Source organism: Mustela nivalis, assembly GCF_964662115.1.
Source record: "Mustela nivalis genome assembly, chromosome: 1".
NCBI classification, from domain to species: Eukaryota; Metazoa; Chordata; class Mammalia; order Carnivora; family Mustelidae; genus Mustela; species Mustela nivalis.
The window spans coordinates 155,472,156-155,498,506 of NC_139020.1; the positions used below are offsets into that span (position 1 = coordinate 155,472,156).

The 26,351-nt window shown below is 53.3% G+C and overlaps 2 protein-coding genes and 1 long non-coding RNA gene across 10 annotated transcripts in view; 2 read left to right on the forward strand and 1 right to left on the reverse strand.

The window, feature by feature from the left end:
- The window catches only part of TTC21A (tetratricopeptide repeat domain 21A), a 36,373-nt gene extending 28,931 nt beyond the window's left edge, over positions 1–7,442 (forward strand). For 3 of the 7 annotated variants that reach the window (XM_082746052.1, XM_082746057.1, XM_082746056.1), the window contains 9 exons: positions 361–471; positions 1,132–1,213; positions 2,086–2,236; positions 2,473–2,634; positions 2,777–2,969; positions 3,087–3,311; positions 3,772–3,892; positions 4,009–4,076; positions 4,201–4,393. In XM_082746052.1, the coding sequence (XP_082602178.1) occupies positions 361–471; positions 1,132–1,213; positions 2,086–2,236; positions 2,473–2,634; positions 2,777–2,969; positions 3,087–3,311; positions 3,772–3,892; positions 4,009–4,076; positions 4,201–4,278 (1,191 nt within the window). In that variant the 3' untranslated portion in view covers positions 4,279–4,393. Of the gene's footprint in view, positions 1–360; positions 472–1,131; positions 1,214–2,085; positions 2,237–2,472; positions 2,635–2,776; positions 2,970–3,086; positions 3,312–3,771; positions 3,893–4,008; positions 4,087–4,200; positions 4,394–4,703 lie in introns of those variants that run through there. The other 4 variants (XR_014315743.1, XM_082746054.1, XM_082746055.1 and 1 more) reach the window with 4 other exon arrangements.
- On the reverse strand, positions 7,264–19,424 carry CSRNP1 (cysteine and serine rich nuclear protein 1). 2 transcript variants are annotated; one of them, XM_082746331.1, is made up of 5 exons: positions 19,251–19,424; positions 12,582–12,835; positions 10,389–10,648; positions 9,553–9,867; positions 7,264–9,471 (listed from the first exon to the last, which is right to left on the reverse strand). In XM_082746331.1, the coding sequence occupies exons 2-5, from the start codon at positions 12,793–12,795 to the stop codon at positions 8,491–8,493; spliced, it is 1,770 nt and encodes a 589-aa protein (XP_082602457.1). In that variant the 5' UTR covers positions 12,796–12,835; positions 19,251–19,424; the 3' UTR covers positions 7,264–8,490. The 2 variants fall into 2 exon arrangements, with proteins under 2 accessions (XP_082602457.1, XP_082602458.1); XM_082746332.1 differs by having other exon boundaries at positions 10,389–11,097; positions 11,287–12,835; positions 19,251–19,413.
- Positions 19,425–23,573: 4,149 nt separating this feature from the next.
- Positions 23,574–26,005, forward strand: LOC309872533. Its single transcript, XR_014315948.1, has 2 exons — positions 23,574–23,775; positions 25,630–26,005. It is a non-coding gene; the product is annotated as an uncharacterized lncRNA (long non-coding RNA).
- Positions 26,006–26,351: the final 346 nt, after the last annotated feature.

The following is a 26,351-nucleotide window of genomic DNA, read 5'->3' on the forward strand; positions in this document are numbered from 1 at the left end:
AGACCTATCCCTGCCCAAAGACTGCCTCAGGGAGGGGGCACAGATGAGCACATTTGTAGTTCCAGTGCTACACGATATGTGCCTGCATGTGGGTCTGCACACTGTGGGAACTCAGAAGATAGGTACCTGCTCCGCGTCTGGGGCACGGAAGGCAGCCCAGAGATGGTTAGGTCAGAGCCAGAGCTGAAGGAGAGGTACAAGTTATACTTAGTTAGTAAAACACATGGTATGATTGGAGAACTGGTAAAGGAAAAGAGTAGGGCCAGAGACCTAACAGAAATGGGTGATGAGAGCGGGAGACATTAGCCTCGGAGTTTCCCCTTGACGCTCGCTGGTCCGTTTTGTCTGGTCTTGTCACAGGTGGTGCTGGAGCTGGCGCGACTCTTCCTGCTGCAGGGACAGCTGGACCTGTGTGAGCAGCACTGTGCCCTCCTCCTACAGTCTGAGGAGCACCACGAGACCGCCTCTGTGGTAGGAGCCCCCAACCCCGAACCTTCTGCCTGCCCTCCCCAGGCTCCCTGTGACTCTGAGGGCTGCTTCCCAGCCCTAGAACTCAGTCGCCTGGCTGCCCCACACAACAAGGGCTGCCAGGCAGAGGGGATGGAGTGTGGGGCCGCTGCCCTTCACCAGGTAGGGGTGGCAGCAGGGACCACGTCAGTCTCCTGGGCCCATCCAGGGGGGGTGGAGGGGGAACCACACCTATAGCTGGTGAAGGCAAGGGTGGGACAGGTTCCTGGGTTTAAAGAAGAGAGTGGGAAAAACGCTCTCCTGCCTGACTTCTCTCCTCCCTAACATCCAGGCAGCCACCAGGGCCACCCCTAGAAGAGGGGAGCCCGCATTCCACCTCTGCTGCTGCCTGCAGCTGGCAGTTTCCAGACACGGGCGGAGAGGCTAGTTCTGTTGCAGCCTGTCAAAGGGTCCTTCTGGTGTCCAGCCCTGGGCTTCTCTTCCCACTTACATCCTCTCCCTCTAACCCCAGTCAGGTCTTCCTTCTGGGCTCCTCCTGGGGCCACTTCTCCCAGTGCCTAGAGAAGCTTCCCCTGGAAGTGCTTTCTCACCAGCCCTGCTTATCCCCACCCCTGGCCAGCCTACCCACCAGGGAACTCCAGGGCACTGTGTGTTTTCTGACAGATGATGGCTGACCTGATGTTTAGAAAACAAAAATATGAAGCTGCTGTCGATCTCTACCACCAAGTCCTGGAGAAAGCGCCAGGTAACTGCCTGCATTAAGACTGGCTACAACAGTTCCCACCCTGCAAAGACTGTTCTCCCTTGAGAAGGGTGGGCCCCTCCCCTCCTTCCTGACTGGCAGAGGAAGCCCCTTCCTCTCTGATTTGTTCCCAGAGCGGCAGGAAACTGATAAAGCCTTGATGGAACATGCTGGCCCTTCCCCAGTCCAAGGGGCCAGTTCCTGGTCTCCTGGTCTCAGGCAGGGCAGCATTTGGCACCAGACCCAGGAGAACCTGTCTCTCCCCACATCACAGCCATTGGACTGAATGTGGCTCCCTTCTGAGGTCACAGCACCTGGAGGTGGCTCGAAATTCTCCCTTATGGGTAGCTACATTTCTCCCTCATTGCAGTATCAAACCACACTCTTGCTGGGGCAGGGACCATACCTGATGCTCAGACTAGAGCCCCTGGAGGCCCAAAACCAGCTCTGCCTAGAGGCCTAGCCGAGTGCAACTGTTAGGAGTGCGGATCCTGGAGCCAGATGGCCTATGTCTAACTCAAGCTCTTCCACTCACCAGCTGTGTAACCTTTGGCAGATAACTTCTTTGTGTCTCAGTTTCCTCATCTGTGAAATGGGAAGCATTGGTACCCCGTTGTATAGTTAATATATAGGCAAAGCGCTTCATGCCAGGTACTGTACAAGTGTTAGCTATTATTACTACTTTTCAGTATGATGATGATAATTCTCTCAACTGTGGAGACCAGTGGAGACATTGAGGCTGCTGGGATGTCCAGGCTCAGCCCAAACCAGGCAGTGTCTGCTGGTCCCCTCCCTTCTCCATGCCATCTGGCAGCACCCAGACGGATCTAGCTAGTGGTTAGCATAGCCTGGAGATTTCTGCTTTCTTATTTTAGACAATTTTTTGGTACTGAATAAACTAATTGATCTGCTATGGAGAAGTGGCAGACTTGAAGATGCCCCTGCCTTCTTTGAATTGGCCAAGAAGATGTCCAGCCGCATTCCTTTGGAGCCAGGCTTCAACTACTGCAGAGGCATCTACTGCTGGTGAGTGGAGGGGGGAAAGGGAGGTCAGCATGATCTCTAGCAGGGGGTTCTTCCTAGCGGACACGCTGGGCTTCTGTAGCAATTCAGCGTGCAGATCTGGGGTGGGGGGTGGGGGTGAAAAGCAGTGATCCAGCCCTAGTGTGCACAGACTCAGGGAGTGGTCCCTGCAAGTCCCTGCCCTCACTGGCCCTCAGTTTCTGTTTCTGGTTCTTGGGTATTTCTCTTCTCCGCTACAGGCACATAGGGCAACCCAACGAAGCACTGAAGTTCCTAAACAAAGCACGCAAGGACAGCTTGTGGGGCCAGAGTGCCACCTACTACATGGTGCAGATCTGTCTGAACCCAGACAACGAGATCGTGGGCGGAGAGGCTTTTGAGAATCTGGTGGCTGAGAGCAAGTAGGGGCCTGGCTGACCTAGGGTGGGGGTGGGGGCGCAGGGGCAGGACCCTGGGAAAGGAGGGGAGAGCCTCGTGAGCTGCCGGGGTCCAGGCCAAGTGAGGGCCCCACGGGTTCCGGGTTCCCGTGTCCAATGGCTGCAGCTCCACCGACAGGAAGGGCTCGGAGCAGCATGGTGTGCGCACCGCGGAGAAGCTGCTGCGTGAGTTCTACCCGCACTCGGCCCGGGGCCAGACCCAGCTGCGACTGCTGCAGAGTCTCTGCCTGCTGGCCACCAGGGAGAAGGCCAACGTGGAGGCGGCGCTGGGCACCTTCATCGAGATGGCGCAGGCTGAGGTGGGCCGGCGCGCGGGACAGGTGGCTTGTGGGGCGAGGCTGGGGGCCTAGTGCACTCACGCCAGCTTAAACCAGCCACCCCCCTACCCCCCCACCCACCCCCACCCCCGTGCGCAGAAGGAGAGCGTCCCCGCCCTGCTGGCCATGGCACAGGCCTACGCGCTGCTGAAGCAGGTCCCCAAGGCGCGCACGCAGCTGAAGCGTCTCGCCAAGGCCCCGTGGGCGCTGGATGAGGCCGAGGACCTGGAGAAGAGCTGGCTCCTGCTGGCGGACCTGTACTGCCAGGGCGGCAAGTTCGACCTGGCATCGGAGCTGCTGAGGCGCTGCGTGCAGTACAACAAGGCAGGGGGCGCGCCGCCGTTGGGGGAGCGGGGACGCCGGTGGAGGCAGGGGGCGAGGGGCGCGTGCGCATCGGGGGCAGAGGAGGTGCAGGTTAGAACTGATGTGAAGAGGCTGGACAAAAGAGGGCACATGCACGCTAAGGAAGATGGGAATGGAACCAGGGGCAGGATCAGGGAGTGGGACCGGGCTAGGTAAGAGGAGGCGGTCAGGGTGGGGCAGCCAAGCTAGATGGGAAGGGGTGTCGGGGTCAGAGCCGGAGAGCTGTGGGGAAAGGGGTCATGCCAACGTCGGGGTAGCCTGGAGGGGGCACACGGTCGACCCCTCGCAAAGGTGGGAGATGCTACTGGAGACCCTGAAAGGTTAGAGTTAATGCAGCTCACCACCATCCTTTGCCCCCCCAAATCTCCCCTCCCCTGTGGGTTGTACCCTGTGCTGGGATGGGGTGTGGCTTTCCCTACAGTCCTGCTGCAAGGCCTATGAGTACATGGGCTTCATCATGGAGAAGGAGCAGTCCTACAAAGATGCAGCCACCAACTACGAGCTGGCCTGGAAGTACAGTCATCACGCCAATCCTGGCATTGGTAAGGCAATCAGCCAAGGTGCATGTGGGTGACCTGGGCACTGGGCAGGAGGACCGAAACCCTGGCTCTTGGGTAGTTAGGGTGCCACTGTCTGTGTTCCCTGTGCCCCTGGACAGGCTTCAAACTCGCTTTCAACTACTTGAAGGACAAGAGATTTGTGGAGGCCATTGAAGTCTGCCACCATGTAAGCCATTGTAAGCCCCTGGGATACATTTGGGTGGGGTGGGGGGCTGGTGCTGTTGCCTGGTCCTGGTGCAGAGATGGACACCCCCTGCCTGATGCTGCACCCCTTTCTTCCTCTGTCCTAGGTTCTCAGAGAGCATCCTAATTACCCCCAAATCAGAGAAGAAATTTTGGAAAAGGCCCAAGGGTCTCTGAAGCCCTAGCTGTGGTCAGTGGGAGCCAGGGTGGGTGGAAGCCATCGAGCTAAAGAAGTTTCTTGGAGGGGTTGGGAAGTGGGGCAGGGGAGAAGAGATTCAGAATATGACATATTCTTACCCATTTCTCTATTGTGTGTGGTTTATTTGAATCATGCCTCATCTGGTCTAAGGGCATCCCAAAGCTTTGTGTTTTTAAGGCACAAGAGGCACTTTTGCTCTGAGGAGAAGAGGGATCCACCAGCTTAACTTATGCTGGGCTCACTGGGCACCTTCTGTTGGGTTCCATTTTTATTCCAGACTCTGAGGGAGCAGAGGGGAACAAAGAGGCGGTTTGGGGAAAAAAAACAAAAACAAAAACAAAACTCCCTACATCTATTTTCATATTATTATGTTAGTTTATAAATGCCTCCCCTCCTCTATCTGGTCTTCAGACCCCCAGAGCTCAAGAAGAGACTCCCCACAGCATCCTGCCCAGCTGGGACACAGATAGGACGACCAGCTCAGAAGGTCCCACAGCTGAGGCTGTGTGAGGGAGGCCATCATCCCATAGGCTGTGGAGGCCCTTGGCTCACTCTGTCCATACATTCTGTCTCCTTCCCAGGTCCTCCACTGGCCTCTGCTGCTCCTCACTGGTTTGGGACAAACCCGATTACCCATGACTGGTACAGCCCAAGAAAAAAATAGCTCCCACTTCAGATTTTCTAAAAGACACTGACCAACAGATTTATCCTCCAGAAACCTTTTTCACGCCTTGGAGGACAAAAGCAATGGTCCCTATTTAGAGGAATTATGTTACTTGTAACTGGCAAGAGAGTGGCAGAGGTCACTTTAGCTGCAGCTCCCACCACCTCTCTTCTTGTTTCTCATGATGCCAATAACAGGCCCGGTTTGGCCTCAGAGGAAGGAACTCTGAACTGGGAGTTAGGACTGTGACCTTCCCAAGAGCTTCTGCTCTGTGGACTTCAGTGTCCCCCTCTGTGGTAGGAAATTAGATGAGATGTGCCTGTCCCCAAAACCATAATACAAATCCCTTCCAATGATATACAGCAAATAGTTTATAGTTTAATAGCCATGTGCTTAAAAATCATTGTTACATAATAGAGAAAAATAACTAGCATGACAAAGTCATGAATTCATGAGTGCTGTTACTCAGAATGGTTCTAACTTTTAAGTATATCAATATAATTGATATAAAGCAAAATACTTAGTATGAGTAGAATACAGCAAAATTTTCAAGAGAAGTTGTCCAGTGATGACAGTTTGGGAACCGGACAGGTAGGGGTCGCGTTTAGAACAGAGAATTATCCTTGGTGGTGGCTGAGCCTTGTCTTTGTAACACCCCGCTGACCACATGGATGGCCTCTTGATCTGAGTCAGTCATCTGGAATGCTTTCCCCAGCTTACTACCATCCTTCCTATGGGAAACCGGTCCCCTTTACTAGCATCTGCTTTACAATCTGGTTTCTTGGGGTGGCTTGTTGAGAGACAGGTTTGTCTGTATGGAGAATGGTGCTGTAAAGGATTATACATTAATCACATTTTTTTTTACATTAATCACATTTTTATTACTGTAGAACCCAAATGGTCTTCATTTATCTTTTAAAAAAAAAAAAAAAAAGGCCAGGAAGCGATCTTATTGCCCTAGACAGGGAGGGGGTAGGTTCAGTCCTGCCATGGGCTGTGTCCCGCCAGGGAACTGGAGTGGCCAGGAGTTGCTGTCCAGACCGCCAGGCTAATCAGAGCAGGGCCTCGGAGCCCTTGGAGAGACCCAGACTTTGAAATCATGCGTGCTGAAGCAAACTCTACAAAGAGTGTTCTCAGCTGAGGACCAGCAGCAGGGAGACAGAGCAATGCAATGTACCAGGATACTCTACCAGGAGAAGCCAAAGTCCTGGCTAAGCTGCTTACAGGGACAGGCTACCCATCACAGGCCAGGCACCAAGCTATGGATCCTCCTCTGACCATTGATGATGAGGCCATGTCCATGCATGTTCAGAGGTAAGAGACAGATACCCAAAGAATAGCAGAACTGGCAGAGAGAGGATAAAACATAGAGATAGTGGCAGAAACATGAAAACAATAAGGAAGTCACAAACATGCCCCAGGTACTCTCCTAAGTGCTGCGTATATGCGAACTGAATGAGCTTTTGAGACAAGCCGTGTTATTTGCACAGTATTGAGGACACCAAGACCCAGTGGTGGTAAACAGGCAGTGTGATTTGCCTAAGTCACTTTGCTAGGTAGGAGAGCTGGGATTTGAACCTGGCATTCTGGGTCCATGTTCTTACCCCATAAGCCTCAGAGATAAAGTTAAGGAGAGCCCAGCACAGACCAAAAGGCAGAGAATCAGAGCCAGATCTAGTCTCCTTATTTGGTCTTTCCTTCCAGCACTTTGTATAAATTGTTATTCCTAAGGGGGAGGCTGACCTTGCTCCTCAGGCCCTAGGCTGGGAGTCCCCAGGGCAGGGTGCGGCCTGCTCCTTTGGCCCACAGCCGGGCTGCTGGGGACAGGTCAGACGGGTCTGGCTGGTGCAGATGGTTGAGGTCCTGCAGCTTCCTGTGCTCAGCCCAACAGGAGGACTCTACCAGCCACATCCCACTGTCTGCCCCTAACTGGGGGGGGGTGGGGGGAGGGGGCTTCGTTCTCTAGGCCAGGCCCCACCCAGCTCAGTGAGACCAGTGAGAAACAGCTGAGCAGAGAACCATCTCAGAAGACTATACACTGCCCCAGCTCACCACCACCCTGGGAGATCACTGGGGAAGATGGGCTCGTGGGAAGGGAAAACTGCTCTGCCTGGAAACCTCCCAGTGGGCTTCCTGTCTCCAAGGTGAGAGGCCTGCATGGGAGGAGGCCCACTGGGTTGTGACCCTCACTCCTACCCCAACATAGCCTCTGAGTCCACCATCCTGCGGGGACAGCCTCTCCCTCCCCCAATACTACCTCCCAAGGGTATACCCCCCATCTCCCAGTCCCACAAACGCAGACCACAGTTTAAAAATAGAGCCTCTTTATTGGTACCTGTAAGCTCAGGTACAAGGTGTTCCCACAAGCACACAGGCTGGCAAGGCCTCCTGGGCAAGGCAGCAGGCCCAGAGCCTGGGCTTCTTGGCACAGACATAGAGAAAAATGAATAAATTATAGTTCTGACGCTCAAGGACGATACAGAAATTAGGATGCAAAACTCAACATCGGCAAAAAAGAGCATAAAAGCCGAAAGGGCCTCTCCTCACCGGAGCCAACTAGCTTTAGGGCATGGGCAGGTGGCTGGGGCTGACATGCAGTGCCCAGCAAGCCCTGAGATAGTAGTCAGGAGCGTGCTATGGGCACAGAGGCTAGTCCGTCTGGGCTTCCTGCTTCCCTTCTACATTAGTGGGCCCAGAATAAAGCCTGTGGCCTTTGGGGAGGAAGACCATGAGGCAGAGTACAGGAAGCAGAGGGGGCTGTGTCGGGGCAGAAGCAGGTTTTGGTCACGGTTGGCTTGGCCTGGCCAGTCCAGTTCAGTCCAGTCCAGCCCAGCCCAGCCCAGCCCAGCCCAGCCCCCTACCTAGACACTGTCCCCAGTCACTTGCCTCTCATAGCCAGGCTGCTGCTGCAGTAGACTATAGGCACCCAATCCACACCTGGTCTGTACCAAAGCCCAGGCAGGGTAGGGGATGCACGACAAGGCAGAGGAACTTGCAGGGGTCTCTGCCCTACCCCAACTCCAGCACTGCCCACCAGCCAGAGGGGAGAAGCCTATACCTTCTAGTCTCCAAATAAATTATGGAAATAAATTATAGTCTTCACAGTCCAGAAAATATAGCCACCCATGGGTCTGGGGCTCAGGGTGGCAGGAGAAGCCATTAGAAGTGGCAGATTTCAGCCCTGTCTTATTCAGGGTAAGGAACATCACATGAGACCGGAAAGGGGTCTGCAAAGCTCCAGGGGAGCCAGATTTCCTCCTGTTCCTGGCATACACCATGGAAAGTGGAAGAAGAGACTGCGTGGGCTCGGGGGTTGGGTGGGGGGCCCAGGTGGCTGACAGGGAAAGCCCCCTCCCTGCCCTCTCTTCAGCACGGAAGTAGTTACAAAAATAAATAAGTCAATCCAGAGTGTTGCACAAACTCAGGAGTGCCTGCATGGATGAGCCAAAACTCAACATACAGACTTCAGGGAGCCCCCAAATTACAACAAAGCAGCAACAGGGCTCTTAGGACCACGAAAAGGTCCCCCAGTCCTCACACAGGCACCGGCTCCACCAGAGGCGCTGGGGCCGGGTCCTCAAACAACTGGCTGTCCATGAAGGGTGCCGGGGCCTCAGTGGCGGAGTCCACCAGGCCCACAAGGGACTCCAGGAGGCAAGCGCCGGTGTCCCCTGCTGGAGAAAAGGTTGGCAGGGGGAAGAAGGGGGCCTCCGGATTGTCCAGGCTGTCAGACACCTTCCGGGAGGTGTAGTGAGGCCCCAGACTATAGTCTGGCAGGGCCTGGAGCAGCTCGAAGGAGTCGCAGGAAGACAAGCTGAGGTCCACAGAGTTGCTCTGGCCGGCATCTGAGCTGGGCAGCACTGAGGCACCAGGGAAGCTGCATTCTCCCAACCCTTCAAGGCTACTGTTCAGGAAGAAGCTGGCATCCAGGTTGGCATTTTCATCTAGGATGCCTGACGTGAGGCTAGAGCTGGTATAGCTGTGGGTCCAGCTGGCCAGGCCACCGGGCTCACCAGTACCAAAGATATCAGCTGGGTGGAAGCAGCTGAGGTTGTCCAGGCTCCCCACTCTCCCTTCCTCTTCCTCCTCCTCCTCCCCTCCCAGGTCAGAGTCACTGAGACTCAGGACCCGGGCCAGGCTGTCATCATCCATGTTGGCCTGGAAGCCAGGGCCAGGCAGGGCTGCGTGGGCGGTGCCGCTCGGGGCCTCGCTGGTGCCCGAAGCTGTGGAGGAGTCGGTCATGTCGCTGCTACAGCTGTTGTCTCCCAGCTCGCTGCTCACGGGGGGCTTGGCTAGTGGGAAAGCAGGGGCCAGGACCTGCTCACCAGGGCTGGCTGGGCCATCCTGGCTGGGCGCCTCCAGCTCCCCCAGGCTCTCGGCCCCCTGCTCCAGCTGCAGGCGGGTGAGGGTGTGGAGGAAATGGGTCTGCACGCGGGCCTGATTAAATTCTACACGGCCCTTGGGGTTCTCGCAGCCCTCCCTACAGCAGCCGCAAGGGAACGCAGTGTGGTCCATCTGCAGAGAGAGCAGAGCATAAGTAAGGATCCTGTAGAGCCCAGAGAAGCCCGAGCTCAGGTTCTGCTTCCCGGCCCGTACCTGGCACTTGATGCCCGCCAGACTGCAGCTGCAGGTCTCGGGGTCACAGACCCGATCACAACGACAGCCACAGTCCTCTCGGGACTGGCGCAGAGCCTGCAGCTCCCGCTTCTCCTCGCGATCGATCCTCCGCACCCCAGCAGCCCGCAGCAGAGCCCGCCGTCGCCGGGCCGGGTAGGGCTGTAGGAAGGTCATCTCCTCCAACCGGCCACCTGCCATGGCCACAGCCAAGTCCTCTTCCACAGAGGCATCATCAATGGCGTCCGCTGTGAGTGGCAGGCTGGCCTCCGTCTCAGGCACCCCCGTCTCTGCAAGCTGTACCACAGCAAAGAGGAAGGACATGAGAGACAGGGGTCTTGGCCCCCACCGCCACCAGTCACTGGACAAATGTTCCCCACAGGCTTATTCGGGCTGAGCACCATGGATACCACAGTGAATGTGAAGGTCAACAACACTGCCCTTGGGGCACTGGCAAAGAGATTTCCTGTTCCTGTCATTTCCCCAGTTCCTGGACAAGCCCCCAGCCTCCCTCCACAGCCAGCCTGACACCCCACCCCCAAGGTCACATCAACTATCCATCCCTCACATGGCACAGACAGACAGCTTCAGGCACCATGCCCCCAGCCACTACAGCAAACACAGGCCCTTCCACACCCCACTCTGTCTGCGGATCATCCAGGTAACAGGCCCTGATGGAGCAATACTGGCCCCAGAGGCCTCCTTCCCTAAATTCATAATGAGCATACTGGCTCCCACCCTTAAAAGCCCCTCCCCTCTAAGGCTAGGACTTCAGAAGCCAACCAAGAGCCCCTGCAATGGAGACGGGTCTCCCCTACCTTCCACCGGAGCGCCTCCAGCTTCTCCTCCTTCAAGCGTAGGCGCAGCTTCTCACGCCGTGCCCGGGCTTGCTCCTGGGTGAACTCAGCCAAGGAAAAGCGGCGGCAGGCACTGTGGCGGGGGCCCATACCCAGAGTGCAGCCACCACGGCTGGGTACACTGGTGAAGCCCTGGCACCGTGGAAAGTAGAAGACGGTGATACCATCAAAGGCGACACGGCCTGGCCGCTTCCGGGGAGCCCGCTTCAGGATGGACAGGGCTGGAAGGCACAGAGGGAAGGCACAGAACATTAGTTCTCTGTGAGGCTCAGCAAACCTCCAGGAAGATGGTACTGAATGACCTTTCCTCTCTCGTCCTGCTGTGACTTCCCACCCCGAGAAAAAAAGAAATGGATCTGAATTTAGGAACCAGCCTGGCTAGGATTAGAGCTGGTAAAATTGAATGGCCCTCCTTACTATTACTTACCAGTCCAAATGAGACTATTAGATTAAACACCTCTGTCATCTTTATTAGCCATTTATAGGTTCCTTAGGCAGTTTTCTATAGGTTTTTTTTTATTCATTTGTAGTAACTCTTTATATATGATATTAAAGACACTGATCATCTGTCTAAGCTATCTGCAAATATTTTAGTCTTTTATTTTTGTTCAAGGCATTTTACAAAATAACTTCTAAGGCCATGTAATTAAAAATATATTGACCGGGGCGCCTGGGTGGCTCAGTGGGTTAAAGCCTCTGCCTTCGGCTCAGGTCATGATCCCAGGGTCCTGGGATCAAGCCCCACATCGGGCTCTCTGCTCAACAGGGAGCCTGCTTCCTCCTCTCTCTCTCTGCCTGCCTCTCAGCCTACTTGTGATCTCTGTCTGTCAAATAAATAAATGAAATCTTTAATATTGACCTTTTCCTTGAGTTTCCTGCATTTTGCAACAGGCTTAGAAAGGCTCTTATCTGAAACTGCCTAAGTTATGGATTGTATATTGATTACTAAGCTATATTTGGTATATTCTATACAAATACTGGTATCCCATTGCTTTTAATTGAACCATAAATAGTTGCCTTAGAACAGCTGAATACTGGCAACTGTTATGTATTTCAACTTACTATTTTGCCTGTCCCAATCCAATACATAGAATTCTTATTCTCTCAGCAAACTGAACTGGGTAGCACTTACTGAACAATGTTAACTACTAGTGGTGACAACATCCTCATCTTGTTCCTTAGTGGGACGGCTTCCAGTATGTTCTCACTGACAGGAATGTCAGCTTTTGGGCTGAGACACATTTAATCACTTAAGGTAGAATTCACTTATTACTATTTTACCAAGGGCCTTATCTAGAAGGAACATGACATTTTATCAAGAGTTTTTCAGCATCCACAAGCGGCTCTCTTATTTTTCTTCCTCTGACATAGTCATTGGGTAAACTCTAAGACTGGATTTTATAAATATTAAACCATTCTTATATTGCCAGAATAAATCCAGTTTAGTCAACATACTGTTAGGTTTTATGTGCTAAAAACCATACTCTTTTTCTATGTATAATACACAGATACATATATTAATACATAAACAAAGACATCATACCCAGGGATTAAAATGTCACTGCAGTAATAATTAGGAAAAATATGTCTAAAAAAGTTCCCTGGGGTTGGGGGCAGCAATAATGAAGAACAAAATTGAGGAATACTGCTTTAGGGCTCTTTGTCATTTTGAAATCAGAATGATGCCAGCTTGAAAAGTAACTGGGGACGAAACCTTTCCACTATGTTCAGGCAAAGCCAAATGGCATTTTGACAGGAGAGGGACCGGCCTGACAGGCCCCGCAGTACAGTGTGGGGCGTGAGACTCTAGTGGTTCAGTTGGTAGGACAGGGTGTGCAAGCTGGAGAAACGAAACTGGAACATAAGGGAGGAGTTGGAGCCAGAGGGCCCCAGGGCGATTCTGAGGAGCTCCGTCCTGACCTGCAGGACTTCTAAGCAGGGAGTCCTGAGGTCAAAGGTGAATTGAGCCGGGCCCAGGTGCCTCTGGACAGTGGCCATTCTTCAGTGACCACTGTATTATGGGAAGTGGCCACGGTGGAGAGCCAAAGCCATTGGGACACGACCTCCAGAGGCCAGCATGGCTTTGTCAGGGGCCTCCCAATTTCATTTTCAGGGAGGAAGGAGGGGTGCGGTGGTTCTGAGAGAGGGACTCACGGGGGAAACTCCGGGGGCCACAGAAGTCACGGTCAGGCAAAGGCGACTGATCCCAGGGGCCCTCCTCATCGGAATCCCAGGCTGGGGAGACTGATGAGCTTGGAGAGCAGGAGCGAGAACAGCGGCCCGAGGAGGACAAAGAGGAGGAGGAGGAGCAGAGCGAGGAGTCGTCCTCATCCAGCTGGTCAAACTTCCTCTTCAGGGGCCCAGTCATGGTGGGGCAGGGGGTACTCTGGGGTCCGCACACTGACAGCCTGGAGTGGAAAGGAGAAACCTCTGGGTGGCAGGCCTGCAGAAAGGCAGCGGCTGCTCAGTCTCGACCAACTTCCCTTACCCTCCAAGGTGTCCCAGGCCTCCCCCGTAGCTCTGCATGCAGGGGGATGGCTTCATGCAGGGGGATGGCTTCGAGAGGCTTCCTGCCGCAGGCAGAGTACCGAGGTCCAGACCCCCCTCCTGGCACTTACAGATTCCCACCATCTCTGCCCAAAAGCCTTCCTAGGACACCACTGGGAACCTTCCCCACTACCTCCTACAACCCACCTACACACATGCATTCACCAGACCAACAGATGGACCAACAGACCTCAGCCGGGCCTCGTTCATTCCCCGACAGGAATCCTGGGGGCTGACTCACTGGCTGAGTGATTCACACAGCTCGCATCTGTGTGCCTTTGTGTGTGTGAGGCCGTCTGCAGCAGCCTGCACAGACAGCCCTGTACGGTGACTCTCCTTCCCCCTCCTCCTCCACCACCACCCTCAAACACTCCTACAGATACACCACCCTATGCACGGGCGCGCGCACACAGACAGACAGACACACACACACACACACACTCTCTCTCTCTCTCCTTCTGTCTCTGGGGCCAGGCTGACCAGGGCACTCCGGGAAACAGGCTGCCTTCGACACTGGCCCCGATTCCCAGACACAGGACTTTCTGGAGCCTCTCCTCTCCCGTGACAGAGCCACTCAGACTTTCCCTCAGAAACCCCCGCCCCGCAGAAGTCCCCTGTTTCCAGGCCTGGCTGTGCTTCATGTGTCTCCAACAACTCCTGTTTGATCTTAAAAATGCATCTACATCTTGCCTCGACTCCAACATCTAGCTCTGTTTGTTTGAATTAACTTCCTATGGAAAATTATTTTTTCCTCTCAAAACACACACACACACACACACACACCACCACCACCACCAACAACAACTCTTAGTGAAACTGACCAATCAAGATGACATCCAGGTGTCTCCTGTTTGTAGCTTGGTGACTTGGGGGTACCTTAGGACACAGCTTACTGTGTCTCCCCTTTAGGGGCTCCCACCCCTAAATGCCTCTGCTATCCCTGGAAATCCCCAAAGGACTCAGGCCTAAGGGCTGAGCTACCTAGTGTCTCTATGTCCTACAGGGCTCAGGCCTGGGCCCCAGGAGGTCACCAGGAGGAAGGGGAAACCGTGAAGAGGCCCTAGCGCTGGGGAGCCCCTCCCCCACTGCCATCACAGGAAATGAGAACAGGAAAAACCGACCAGAGGGCTGGCAATCTCCTCTCCTCAGGTGTCCTTTCTAAACACCCTTGTCCCCTTTGCCAAGCCTAGGACAGAGTCTCTGGATCCTAGATAGAAGGTGTGTGGTCAGTAGACTTACTGGATAAAATTCATCCTGAGCATAGCCTCTCCCCACAGAGGAGAGAGAAGCAAGAGAAACTCTCCTCATTGCTAACCCTTCACACTGGGCCAGGGGAAGAGAACGCACAGGTGCTTCCGGGGACTTCTCAGCGGGTAGTTTCTCAGGCTTGGCACCCGCAACCCCCGCCAAACCACAAACAAAAACAACCCAGCTCCCAGCTGACCTGCAGCCTCTCCTAGGAGTTGGGGGAACTCATGACCCAGAGCCAGGCGCACACACATGTACACACGTGCAGACCCCAGAGACAAACACAAACACACGCCGCCAAGCCACACACACATACCCTGCCCGACCAGCCCGGTGGGGAGACCCCATCCTCTCCCAAACTTCAGATGCTGTCCATAGGGTGCTGAATGCCTCATCACACGCCCAAGCTCAAGACCCACCCACCGCCAAAACCAAATGCCCACTTTGTATCTCTGCCTGGCTGTCCCTAAGAAACATAAAATTCCATAGGCCCCAAATCGAACCCCTTGTCTCTGTTCCCCACCCCCAACCTGTGCCATCTGTTCCTCTTCCTATGTTCCCTATCTTAGTAACGGCACTGCCACCCACCCAGTTACTCAAGCCAGAAACCTGCAGCCATCCTCAACAACTCCTTCCTCCTTCTCCCTCCGGCCACATCCAGGCCCCCAGTCCTGCAAGCATACACTAGCTCATTTAATGCACACAAGGCTAGGCAGAGACAATAGGGACTAGGGAGGCCATCAGCATAGGATTAAGAACCTTGGCTCCAGAACCAGACTGCCTACACTGGAACCCTGGTTTGGCTGTTACTCGGCTGCGTGACCCCAGTCAAGGTCCTTAAGCTCTCGGTGTCTTCAGTTCTTTGTCTTAAAACCTCACAGGGTTGGGAGGTTTACAAGAATCAGTACGTGTCAAGTTCTTAGGACAGTGGTAAGTGCTGAGTGAACATGGCATTCTACACTGTGGGAAAAAGGAGCTCTTGGATACAACATGTGAATCTCAGTGATGTCATATGGAATGAAAGAAGCCAGATGCAAGAATACATGTGAATGAAGTTCAAGGAAACCCAATCAGTGATGATACAAGTCAGAATGGGAGGGGTGGGAGTTTGATATGCACTGGGGACAGCGGTTGAGGGGGGAGCCTGGGGACTTCACATTGCTGGGTGAGTGGGTTTCTTGTAATGTTCTGTGTTACCTGGTTGGTGGTTCCACGAATGTCTAAAACTAAAAACTCGGGACGCCTGGGTGGCTCAGTTGGTTAAGCAGCTGCCTTCCGCTCAGGTCATGATCCCAGGACTCACATTGGGCCTCTTGCTCAGCAGGGAGCCTGCTTCTCCCTCTGCCTCTGCCTGCCATTCTGTCTGCCTGTGCTCGCTCTCCCCCCACCCTCTGATAAATAAATAAAATCTTTAAAAAAAAAATAAAACTAAAAACTCATCTAGTGTACACACAGAATTCATATGCTTTATGCATTTCATGTATGGCTCCTTCAATTTTATTACCTTATGTCTCTGTCCCCACTGCAACTGTCAATGTTCCCTGCCTCTGCTCCTGCTGTACCCCTGCAGCCAGAGTGATCTTCCTAAAGATCTCTGCTTGTCATCCCCATGCTTAGGAAAGCTGGGCCTTAGGATCAAGCCTAGAATTCCACGAGAGGCTGAAACATGCCTGGCTGCTGCCTCCCCCTTTCCCTCACTATACTCCAGCTGAACTTGCAGTTCCCCTAATTGCCATGACCTGCCCGCCTCCTGGCCTTTGCACAAGCTGGAACTCAGCCTACTCTCCTTTAAAAGTCATTTCCAAGAGGGCCTCCCTGAAACCCCTATTTCTCACTCTTGACTACATGCCTCTCTGGGCTCCCACAGGCTCTGGGAATCCCCTACCCCACCCTTCTCTCAAAGTCTTGCTGCAGCCTCGCTGTCTTTCCCTCACACCAGGCAGAGGGCCTCTCTGCCTGACCATCCCTGTTCCCAAGTTTAGAGCAGAGTCTGGCATAGAGAAGGCACCTAAGGACCAGCAGAGGTGGACCTCAGTGCAACTTCCTGATCCTGTCAGTTAGTCTGGGGGTACACAAGTGCAGACCAGAGATCCGCCTGCACTGGAGCCATAGGAGGGGGTGGCTCTGAGGGTAGGAAGCTCGGGCTGTGGTCCGATGCCAACATAGGCATCTCAGGAGACACCTTGTTCCCCAGAAGTAAACAGACAGATACCAAGCAAGCAGATTTAAGCCAGACACCCTGGCTCTGCCTCGGGCATGTCTACAGAATGGGAATTTAAGGTGAAGGTGTTATGAATGTCAGGAAAAACAGGGACACAGGGAAGCTACAGCCATGCTGCAGGTTCTAGTGGTGAACCCCAGGAGGATCTGCAGACCTAGAGTGTAATGAGAACTTAGCTCTTCCCTGATTCTCCTCTGGGGTGGAGGGAGGAGAAGGAACAGCCCCTGGGTCTTGTGCTTCTCTGTCCCACCTGGGAATCCAGAGACCAAGAGAGGCAGAGGCAGGAGATGAGAGAAAGACTCAGCAAGAGACAAGGACAGGCCAAGTCAGAAAAAGGAATGAAGATAGTGAAAGAGTCCAAGAAAAGTGTCAGACAGTGAGTCAGAGGAGGGGGGAAGGGCCCTCCGCAGCTACCCAGGAATCAAAATCCCAACCATGGCTCTGTTCCCAGGGTGAACACGGCCCCCTCCTAGGGTCCTGGAGGAAGGAAAAGCAATTCCCAAGAGTTGGCTCAGACAGAAATGCCACACACCCCCCAGAGGAGCCCCAGAGACAAGCCCTGAATCAAAGAGAGCAAGGCTTCTTCCGGGATCTGCCTGGGCCCTGAGATCAGGCCACCCTCCTGTCACCACACACAGGAGTGGGATGGCTAGGATGAAGGGGTGAGACTTCCCCACTCTACTACTCCCCAACTGTCTACACACTCAGGGCACACTGAATCCCAGGAAGGTCCCCTCATCCTGGGGCACCAGGCAAACAAAAGCTCTCTGGTGGCCAGGGGAGTATCTCAAGGCCTCTGGGAAATCACATCAACTCCTTTCTGCAGCTCACAGTCCTCATGTCCCAGCTCCCTACCAGAGCTGATACTGGAGAGAGAGCACCTTCAGCTTCATCCATCCTCCTCTGGGAATCTGAAGAATGTGTCCTTTAACCTCAGATCCCCAGGCTCTGGTCAGGCCAGCTCCCCCTAACACCTGGGGTCACATGACTTCAGACTCTCAAGAACTAATTCCTGGGACAAGGAAAAGACACCTCTGAGTACCTCTGGTCCCCACTGGCATTGGCTAGAAAAACACTCTGGGCAGAAGCACAGAGAGGGCAGACAGGAAGCCTCCACATACCCCATCCCCCCATCTCTCAGAAAGTGATCCTGGGGGAGGGCACAGTTCCTCAGCCTTGGCCTCCAAGGCCTGGCACTGGGTAGGTGCCAGATGTTTGCTGCCTACAGGAGGCCAACTGCTCCTGCAGAAGGGAAATTGCACCTGACAGCAACTGCTTCCTCCAGCTAAGCAAGGCCTCCTTCATTCTCATTCATTCAACAAATATGGAGCTCCCACGGCATGCCAAGCACTGAGTCAGGCACTTGGGCGGACAGGGAGCAAGATCCACACTAGGGTTGCACTCTTGCGGCTTTGAATTTAGGAGCAAGGAGTATAGTTACAAAACCTTGATGAGTGCTGGGATGGCAGGTGGGAGGGGTGAGAAAGGAGGGGGAAAGCTGAGGGTAAAAAGAATCTCTAGGAGGAAGAGAGGTAGAAAGTTCCAGAGGGGGCACAGCAGGAGAAAGCGAGCCAGAATGGTGAGGGGGAGGGGCATCCTGGGACAGGTTACGAGAGCCAGGGCTGACAGGGCAGGCTTTAGCCTGAGGGCACTGGAAGCCACAGAAGGGTTTAAGTAAGGAGTGACAATACCAGATTTGCATTTTAAAAAGATGGCTCAGTCCCCGACCGTAGGGGGGGTGTGACTAGTTGGCCCCGGGCCAGGGTTAGGTGAGTGATGACAGGACAGGGAAGGCAAAGGAGAAAGGGGACTAGGCTAGCCGACCACCGGATGTGGAGACGAAGAGGGTGGTCATGTCAAGGATTGGAGGGCGAGCGGAGGCGGCCTGCTCCAGAGGACTGTGAGACATCTGAGTGGAGGTGTGGGGTGGGCAGTGGAGCTGGGGAGAGCTTCTCCAGTGTCAGAGGAGTGTAGGCTATGTGTGTGTCCGTGCCAGAGAGCTGGAGTGACTAAGTGTGTGAGGGCTGCTGTGGTGGGGACATCCAAGGGTGCGTGTCTGTGGAAGGGCCCCCAGGGAGGGGAAACTGAGGACCGGGAGGAAGTACGTGCTGTAGAGGGGAGAAGTGCGTGGGAGAGAGCCTACGTGTGCCCGCGGGTGTCCGGTGGGGCTGCTGCGTCCGTGACTCACAGCGGCGGCCTCTGCGTGTGACGGTGACTGACAAACAGGTGAGCGTACGACACAATCCCTCCTCCCTCCCTCCTGCCGGGGTCCGTGACTCACGAAGCCTCACTCCTCCACGATCTTCTCTCTCCACTCCCTCCCTGACCCCAGCCGGCCGGGGGCGCCAGGCACGCGCCCCAACCCCGGCGCCTGCCCCCGGTGAGGGGGGGAGCCCGAGGAAGGCGACAAATGTCACCTGCTCCGGCCACGCGAGGAACTTCTGAAAAGTTCTCAGGCAACTGGGTCAAAAGGAAACTCCTGTGGACGCGCGCACCCCGTCACCCCGCCACCGGCGCCAATCTCCGCTCAGCCGCCACCCGCACCCGCCTCCGGGCTCCGCGACTTCTTGGGGGTACCGGCGGCGGCGCGGGGGAGGGGAGCGGAAAACCTGCCACTCTCTCCTCTCTGCCTCCCCTCCCCGGACGCCGGCCGGCCGCGCGCAGGCAGGGGCCGAGCCGGCCCGTCCCCGCCCCGGCGCCGGGGGTGGAGGGGCAAGTGGCAGGGGCCGGAGGGGCGCAGCCCCTAGCGCGGGACGCTCCCTCCCCAAGATCCCGGCCCGCCGGGCCCGCAGCCCCTCGGCGCTCACCTGCGATCCGGGAGCTCGCCCGGGACACTGATGCGACCCGCGTCCCGGCCGGGTACGCCCCCCGCGCCGCGACCCCGTGCACGCTCAGCCGGGCTGCAGTCGGCCCGCCGTCCGCCCAGCCGCCCCTCTGGCTCTGCGCGTCCGGCAGCGGCGGCGGCGGCGGGAGACTGGCTGCGCCCGGCCCCGCCCGCCGCTCCGCCCTCCTCGTCAGTGGAAAACTCCGGGGCTCGCAGCGCTGACGCACGCCCGGCCTCCCGCCAGGCAGCCCGACAGCCCCGCCCCGGAGGCGCCACCTACCCCCAGCCCCGAGCCGGGTGCAGCGGCCCGCGGGGCCTCCCTGCGGACTCTGACCCTGCGCGGGCGCCGGGGCTAACCTGCGCCTTAAGTAGCCCTCGTCCGTACCCCTCCCGCAGTTTCTTGAAGTCGCCGACGCTCCCAACCGGCAGAGCGGGGTCGAAGAGATCCCCCACCTCGCAACACGGCCCCCGTTCGCGGATGGGAAGACTGAGGCCCGGAGCAGAGCGGAGCGTCCGGAAGGCCACCCGGCGACGGTGGCAGAGCCGAGGCCTCCTCTAGGCTTTCACCCCCGCCCTGCCCGAGGCAGTTGCTATCATCCAATCTAAACGTTCTTCCTCTGCGCCCTCCTTACCACCCACCCCCAGATCCGCCTGAAAAATAAACTGACTGGAGAGGAACCTGGGCAGAGAGAAAGGGGAACGAGGCGGGGGGGGGGGGGGGGGGTCATCTGTGGGCCCGACCTTCACCTCTGCCCACAGGTCTGAGACCCTGCAGAAGCCCTGAGCTGGGAGTTCCTGGAAACAGCTATCCCCTACCCACTCCCTCCCTATATCTCCTTAAAAAAAAAAAGAGAGAGAGAGAGAGAGAGAGATGTCTTCCAAGCCAGACACCCTGGCCACTTAAAATGGCCCACTGCCTTCTCTGCTCCCGCCAAGGCCTTTCCTGACTAGGGGCCAGCTCTCCCTGATTACTGCACAGGGGAAAGTGTGTGCATGCCCCGGCAGCGATCCCTGGCCAGGAGACCATCCTCTGCCCTTCTCCCCAACCTCAGATCAGACCTTACCCAGCACACATGTCCCTTGAGCGTTTCTACCTTCACGCCTTTGCTACACAGCGTTCCTCTCGCCTGGAATGCCTGTCCGCCTTCTCGTTGCTTACCAGAATCTCATCGCCTTTAAGGTCTCAACTTGCGCTGCCTCCTCCAGGGAGCCTTGGTGGGAGCTTGACCCTCCCCCTCCCAGTCCTGCTCCCGCTGCATTCTGGGTTTTTCTCTGACTGTCCTAGATGAATGCTGTCACTCTCTAGCCCAACCCTCAGGATTCCTTTCTACCTTTCCCCAGGTAGGGGTTGGGGTGATCTCTCCAGCATGGATGGCTCTGGGCTGGAGATGATGGTGAGGGCCCCTTGAGCCACGGGTGCTTATGTAGAGCCAGCCAGAAGGGGTCTGCCTGCCCTTCACCTTTCCAGGGAAGAAAAATAGGAGGAAAGCAGGTTGGAAGAAGCTACAGCTCTTGCCCTTGCTGTATGTATGGAGTGTCTATGTCTGGGGGACTTGTAGGGACAGGTATCTGGCAGCTGGAGCCAAGCTTTCAGTGACTTCCCAGTGTCCTAAAGATGAAGTCTCAACTCTGTGGGGCCTACAAAGCCCAAATAATCTGGCCCTTGCCCACCTTTGCAGCCTTACCCCGCTCTCCTGTGCTCCCACCCCCCACTCCCCTGTTCCATTTCAGTGTCTGTAATAGGTATATGTGTCTTTTTATTTATACTCTATGCATGTAATATTGGTACGGCTGCATGTAGTTTTAATTTACATGTGAGATATTCTGTTCTAAATCTCATTAAGTTTCTTCCAGCCTTCTCTCTGCACTCTCACCCATACCTCTTGATAACCACTCCAGTCCCTTGGCCAAGGCATGTTTTGGGGACTGTGTCCTCCTCATCCTGATTCAGACTTCCCAAGATGCTCATCTCCAGCCTGTACTTACCTCACACTCAGTTGTGTGGTTTACTTGTGCATTTCCTTGCGTTGTCTGGGAGTGGTGGGAAGGCAGGGGCTGTGTTCGACTCTCCTCGGTGCTTGGTAAGAACCTGTTGAATACATTAAGTATACTTAGTAAATGTATACAGGGAGCTGAAGCTCTAGGAGTGTGCAGGGCTGGAAGTGGAGATGGAAGGGCCATCAGCATAGAGCGGAATGTTGAAGCCACGGGTGTGGCTAAGACAGCTCAAGAGGGAGTTAAAGGCTCCAGAGCTGGGTATTGTTAGAGGTGACTCAGCCCTTAGGGCTATGATGGCAGGTGGCCACCCACCCACCACCACCCCTTCAGACATTCAGCCCTGTCCTCCCTGTAACTGCTGGTTGCAGACCGTTTTGGTTCCAAGGAATCCTTTCTTCCACTGCTGCCTCCTTCCTGCCTCAAATCCTTGGGTCAGGTCCCCAGGTTAAGGGAGTTTCTATGACTTAGAGTGTAGTGAAGTTCTAGTTGTTTCCCCTCTCTCTGGACTTCACTCTTCCAATGTGTAAAATAGAGGCACTGGACCAGAGAACCCCACCAGCTTCAACATTCCTTGAGTTACTTTCTAGAAGTCACTGCCTGCTGATCATCTGGGCAGGATTGAGCACTTGTGTTAATGCGGGTGTCTCAGGCTGCCTAGGTTTGCATTCTGCTGGCCAGTGTACTGGGAAAACTAGATGGGACAGAGACCAGGGCAGGGAGTTGGCAAGGGGTGGAGTGGGGGCTTAGAGCAGGGAGCCCAAGGGTTGGTGGGGTTTGGGGGGCAGGAAGGGAAGAAGAGAAAAAGAGAAAATATAGGAGAATAAAAATAATCAAATAAGTGATGTGTTTTCTCTAGCAAAGTGTCTCCCTGTCCTGGGATGGGCTTACCAGATGTTCCCCAGATGTTGTTGGTGATGGGAAACATCTCCCTCTGGGATCCCGACTAAGCTCTTCCTGTTCATGGAGAAATGAAGGGTCTGTTCCAAGGCAAGGAGGGTGGGGTCTGGAGCAGCCCCATCTGTGACTATGGCACATACATAGGCAGAAACACACCCACAAACCCTCAGGGAATTTCTGAATACTTAACAAGAGTCCAGAAAATTTCTCAAACATTCAGCATCCCTGGACCACCCATTTTAGGTAAATAAAACTATTACTAGTTTTAAATAAATATTTTCAAACTTAAAAAGGAATGATCCCATCTGAAAAACTAAAATTAAAAGAGGAATGCCAAATGTGGAAGATTGAGAATTAACCAGATCTGTCATACATTTTTGGTGGGTGAGGTGATGCAATCACTTTGGAAAATAACGTGGCAGTACCTAGTAAGGCTGAACATAGGTAAGCTCTATGATCATCTTTAAAAAAAAAAAAAAAAGTAGTAGCTTTATTCATGACAACCTAGAATTGGAAACAACTGAGATGTCCAAAGGATGAATGGAAACAAACTGATTTACCCTGCAATGGAATGTTACACAGCAACGAAAAAGAACAAATGCTTGACCCTTGCCAGGACAGGATGAAATCTTTAAAACATTATATTGATTAGGGGCACCTGGGTGGCTCAGTTGGTTAAGTGTCTGCCTTCCACTCAGGTCGTGATCCCAGGGTCCTGGGATGGAGCACTGCCTCCCCCCGACCCCCCTCACCCCCAGAGTCTGCTTCTCCCTGTGCCCCTCCTTCAAGTCGTGGGTGTGCAGGCTTTCTCTCTCTCTCTCTCCCACTCTCTCCCTCTCAAATAAAATCTTAAAAACAAAACATATTGACTAAAAGAAAACAAGCACAAAAGAGCAGTAACTGTAATTCCATTTTTTGTATAAGTTTAAACAGTGGAACTAGATAAATAACATTACCTTTGGGGGTATTCAAGGGGAAGAGCCATAACAGAACCTTCTGGGATGCTGGAGATGTTCTATATCTTGATTTGGGCAGTGGTTGGTACATACATAGGTAAAAATTCAAGTTCCCCACTTCAGATTTGTTCAGGTTCCTGTATGTAAATTTCACCTTGCTAAAAGGAGCAGGGAGGGAGGACTTGGCAATCGGAGTGAGGTGATTGGGACAGGAATGCCCTTTGTCTCAGCCTTCCACCAGGAAGTCAGCCTACCTCCTTACCAATGAGGAATACTAGGGGCTCAAAGGTCAGGTTCAACTGTTTAGATTTCTGAGATCGGTAAGAATTTTATTCCATCATGATTCTTAAATGGAAGAGGATTCATGTTATTTTGCACCCATAAGTTTTAAAGTTTTCGCTCTTGTGGTCAGGTCTCCAATCTGTTTAGTTTTTTAATACGGTGTAAGGTCAGGGTCTAACTTCACCCTTTTGCTTGGGAATATCCAGTTTTCCCAGCACCATATTTTGAAAAGATGTTATTTCTCAACATCAAATCAAAACAGCTGAGTCCACCCAACGACTACCTCCCTCAGCTGGAATACTGTCCAGTGTTCCAGACCAGTCTCATCACCTCTGAGCCTTGTCTGAGAAATGGGAGCACCTTTCCCCGTCCCAGGTAACCTGGCTCTCTGATTGTTAGTCTGTATTGTCTGCTTATGGCTAATACACGCTCCTTAGCACGCCTGTGGATTCATGGAGAATAGCTGCTGTCTCCAAAACTGCAGAGTTGAGGTGGGGGAGGAGTCTGGTGAGGCTGGGAACAGGACCAAAGTCCTGTCTCCTTATGCCGATCAAAGGTCCCTCTCTGGGCAGCTCAGGGCATCACCTCCTCCTCTCCCTAGTCCTGTGTTGGGGAGTCTTGCTCATCTCCACCTTGCCTCCTCCTCTTTCCCTCAAAGGAACTCACCCCTTCAGGCACCCATCCCTCCACCCACAGCAGGCTCCACAACAAACTAAAAGGGCGGCTCCCAGACCAGCAGCCTCTGGATCACCAGAGAACTTGTTAGAAATGCAGATTCTTGGGTTCTCCCCAGACCCAAAAAATCAGGAACTCCTGCAGTGGGGCCCGGCAACCCATCTTCCAGCAGCCCTCCAAGTGGATTTGGATGCACAAAGGGGCTTGGGCCCCACTGAGCTAAGGCCTTGGGAAGCAAAACCCAAGAAAGGGGACTGTCTTCCAGTACAGGTCTTGAACACTCTTGTTTGTTCAAACTGGAAGACTTTTGAATGGAGATCTGTGGATTAAAATTCTGAGCAGTGAATTCTGGGTCAAAGGATTTTGACAGATATTGCCAAACCACCCTCCCTAAAAGTTGCCCCAATTGAACTCTCTAGGGTATCTGAGTGAGCCTGTTTCCCAACATTCTCCCTGGCACTGGGTGTGATCAAATGTACTGATCTCTGCTGGTCTGGCAGGGGTAACAGAGAAGATGCCTTAGTGTTTTCTTTGCCATTTCTTTAGTTATGAGTGAAGTTGAGACTTTTTTTATTTAAAAAAATTTTCTTTAGATTTTATTTATTTATTTCAGAGAGAGGGAGAGAGAAAGAGAGACAGTGAGAGAGAGCATGAGAGGGGAGAAGGTAGGCAGAGAGGCAGGCAGAGAGAGAGGGGGGAGCAAGCTCCCGCTGAGCAGAGAGCCTGATGTGGGGCTCGATCCCAGGACTCTGAGACCATGAACTGAGCCGAAGGCAGAGGCTCAACGCACTGAGCCACCCACGTGTCCCTCATATCTTTTTTTTTTTTTAAAGTATTTTTTTTTTAAGATTTTATTTATTTATTTGTGAGAGAGAGAGAGTGAGAGCGAGCACAGGCAGACAGAGTGGAAGGCAGAGTCAGAGGGAGAAGCAGGCTCCCTGCGGAGCAAGGAGCCCGATGTGGGACTCGATCCCAGGATGCTGGGATCATGACCTGAGCCGAAGGCAGCTGCTTAACCAACTGAGCCACCCAGGCGTCCCTGTCCCTCATATCTTATTCTTGATTTTGAAGCTATAGAGATTTATCATAGAGGTGCACAGAGATTTTTAAAAACTAGATTATTAATGTGGATACTGCTCTCTCCTATTAGTGTCCTTGAGTCTCATTTAACATTTTCATCGGTAATTGCAGACTCAGCTCAGTATTTTCTTGTATAACTTGTTTTAACTTAGATTTTTAAGTTTCCTAAGTCATTTTGGTAACGGTGCATCTCTTCTGTACAACATACAATAGAAGATTGTTTTATGATTCAATGTGAGTCTTTTTTCTGTTAAAAGGATGGGTTTATCCTATTTACATTTGTTGGTATAACTGATATATTAGTCTTAATTCTGTCGTCTTATCTCTGTTATGTTTTCCATTTTAATGCTTCCTCTGTTTTTTGTTTTATCATGTGTATTTTTTGTCTTCTTTGATATGTATGTGTGCGCACACATGTGTTTGTATTTTTGTCTGATGATTTGAAAGTTTACAGTCTGTTTCTAATTTTTCTAGTGGTTGCCTGTATATTGATTTATTTCTCTGCCAACAGAAGAAAATCTTCAAATGTAAGGGAAAGAGTCATCTCAAAGGCTGAGCCTTGACACCACAGTTCTGTCTTCAAATTCTTGATATCTTAACCTCAATGTGAAAAATGGTTGTAGTCTTGTCCTGAAGCCAAAGGTTCAGGGTGATTAAGATATTGACGGTGCCTCCCAGAGCTGCCAGTGCCACAAAGACAGTATTTGCTGTATTTTGCCTTATTTTCTCTTATTTCAGAGCCTCATGTGAATATCTTTCCCCACTAGCCCATGTACTTTGTTCAAAAGTGTCTTGTACTTGCTGTCCATTTCTCTGCACAGTAGTTGAAGAGACACAGAGAGACCATGAATGGAGTGCATTGACTCTTCTTGCTGCTTGTTTTCACACATACCGAGATCAGGAGCCAGATTGTTGCCTGACAGCTGGTCTTCATGAATACAGTGGTGTGTGGTTGGTGTTCTGATGCAAGTTGTGTGTGTCTGTTTGTGTGTTTTCTTTTAAGTCTGTGGACTGATGCTGGTAGATCAGTCAGTGCACCAACAGATAAAGGCACGCTCAGAAGAGGATGATTTTAGGAAAGCTTGTTTACAAGGACTGTTTAGAAGCATGTAGGTGTAGGAGCACCTTGGGGGATGTTGCAATAGCCACAACACAGAAGAGCTGTTACCATCAACAGGCCTGAAGGGAAAGGGGAT

Bases quoted from the DNA above. Each gene is read 5' to 3' on its own strand.
- CSRNP1 (XM_082746331.1), bottom strand. From the start codon at position 12,795: ATGACTGGGCCCCTGAAGAGGAAGTTTGACCAGCTGGATGAGGACGAC. The intron at 9,868-10,388 runs GTAGGGGAGACC...GCTGTGGTACAG, and splicing joins TGGAGGCGCTCCGGTGGAAG to CTTGCAGAGACGGGGGTGCC. The intron at 9,472-9,552 runs GTACGGGCCGGG...CTCTCTCTGCAG, and splicing joins TGGCGGGCATCAAGTGCCAG to ATGGACCACACTGCGTTCCC.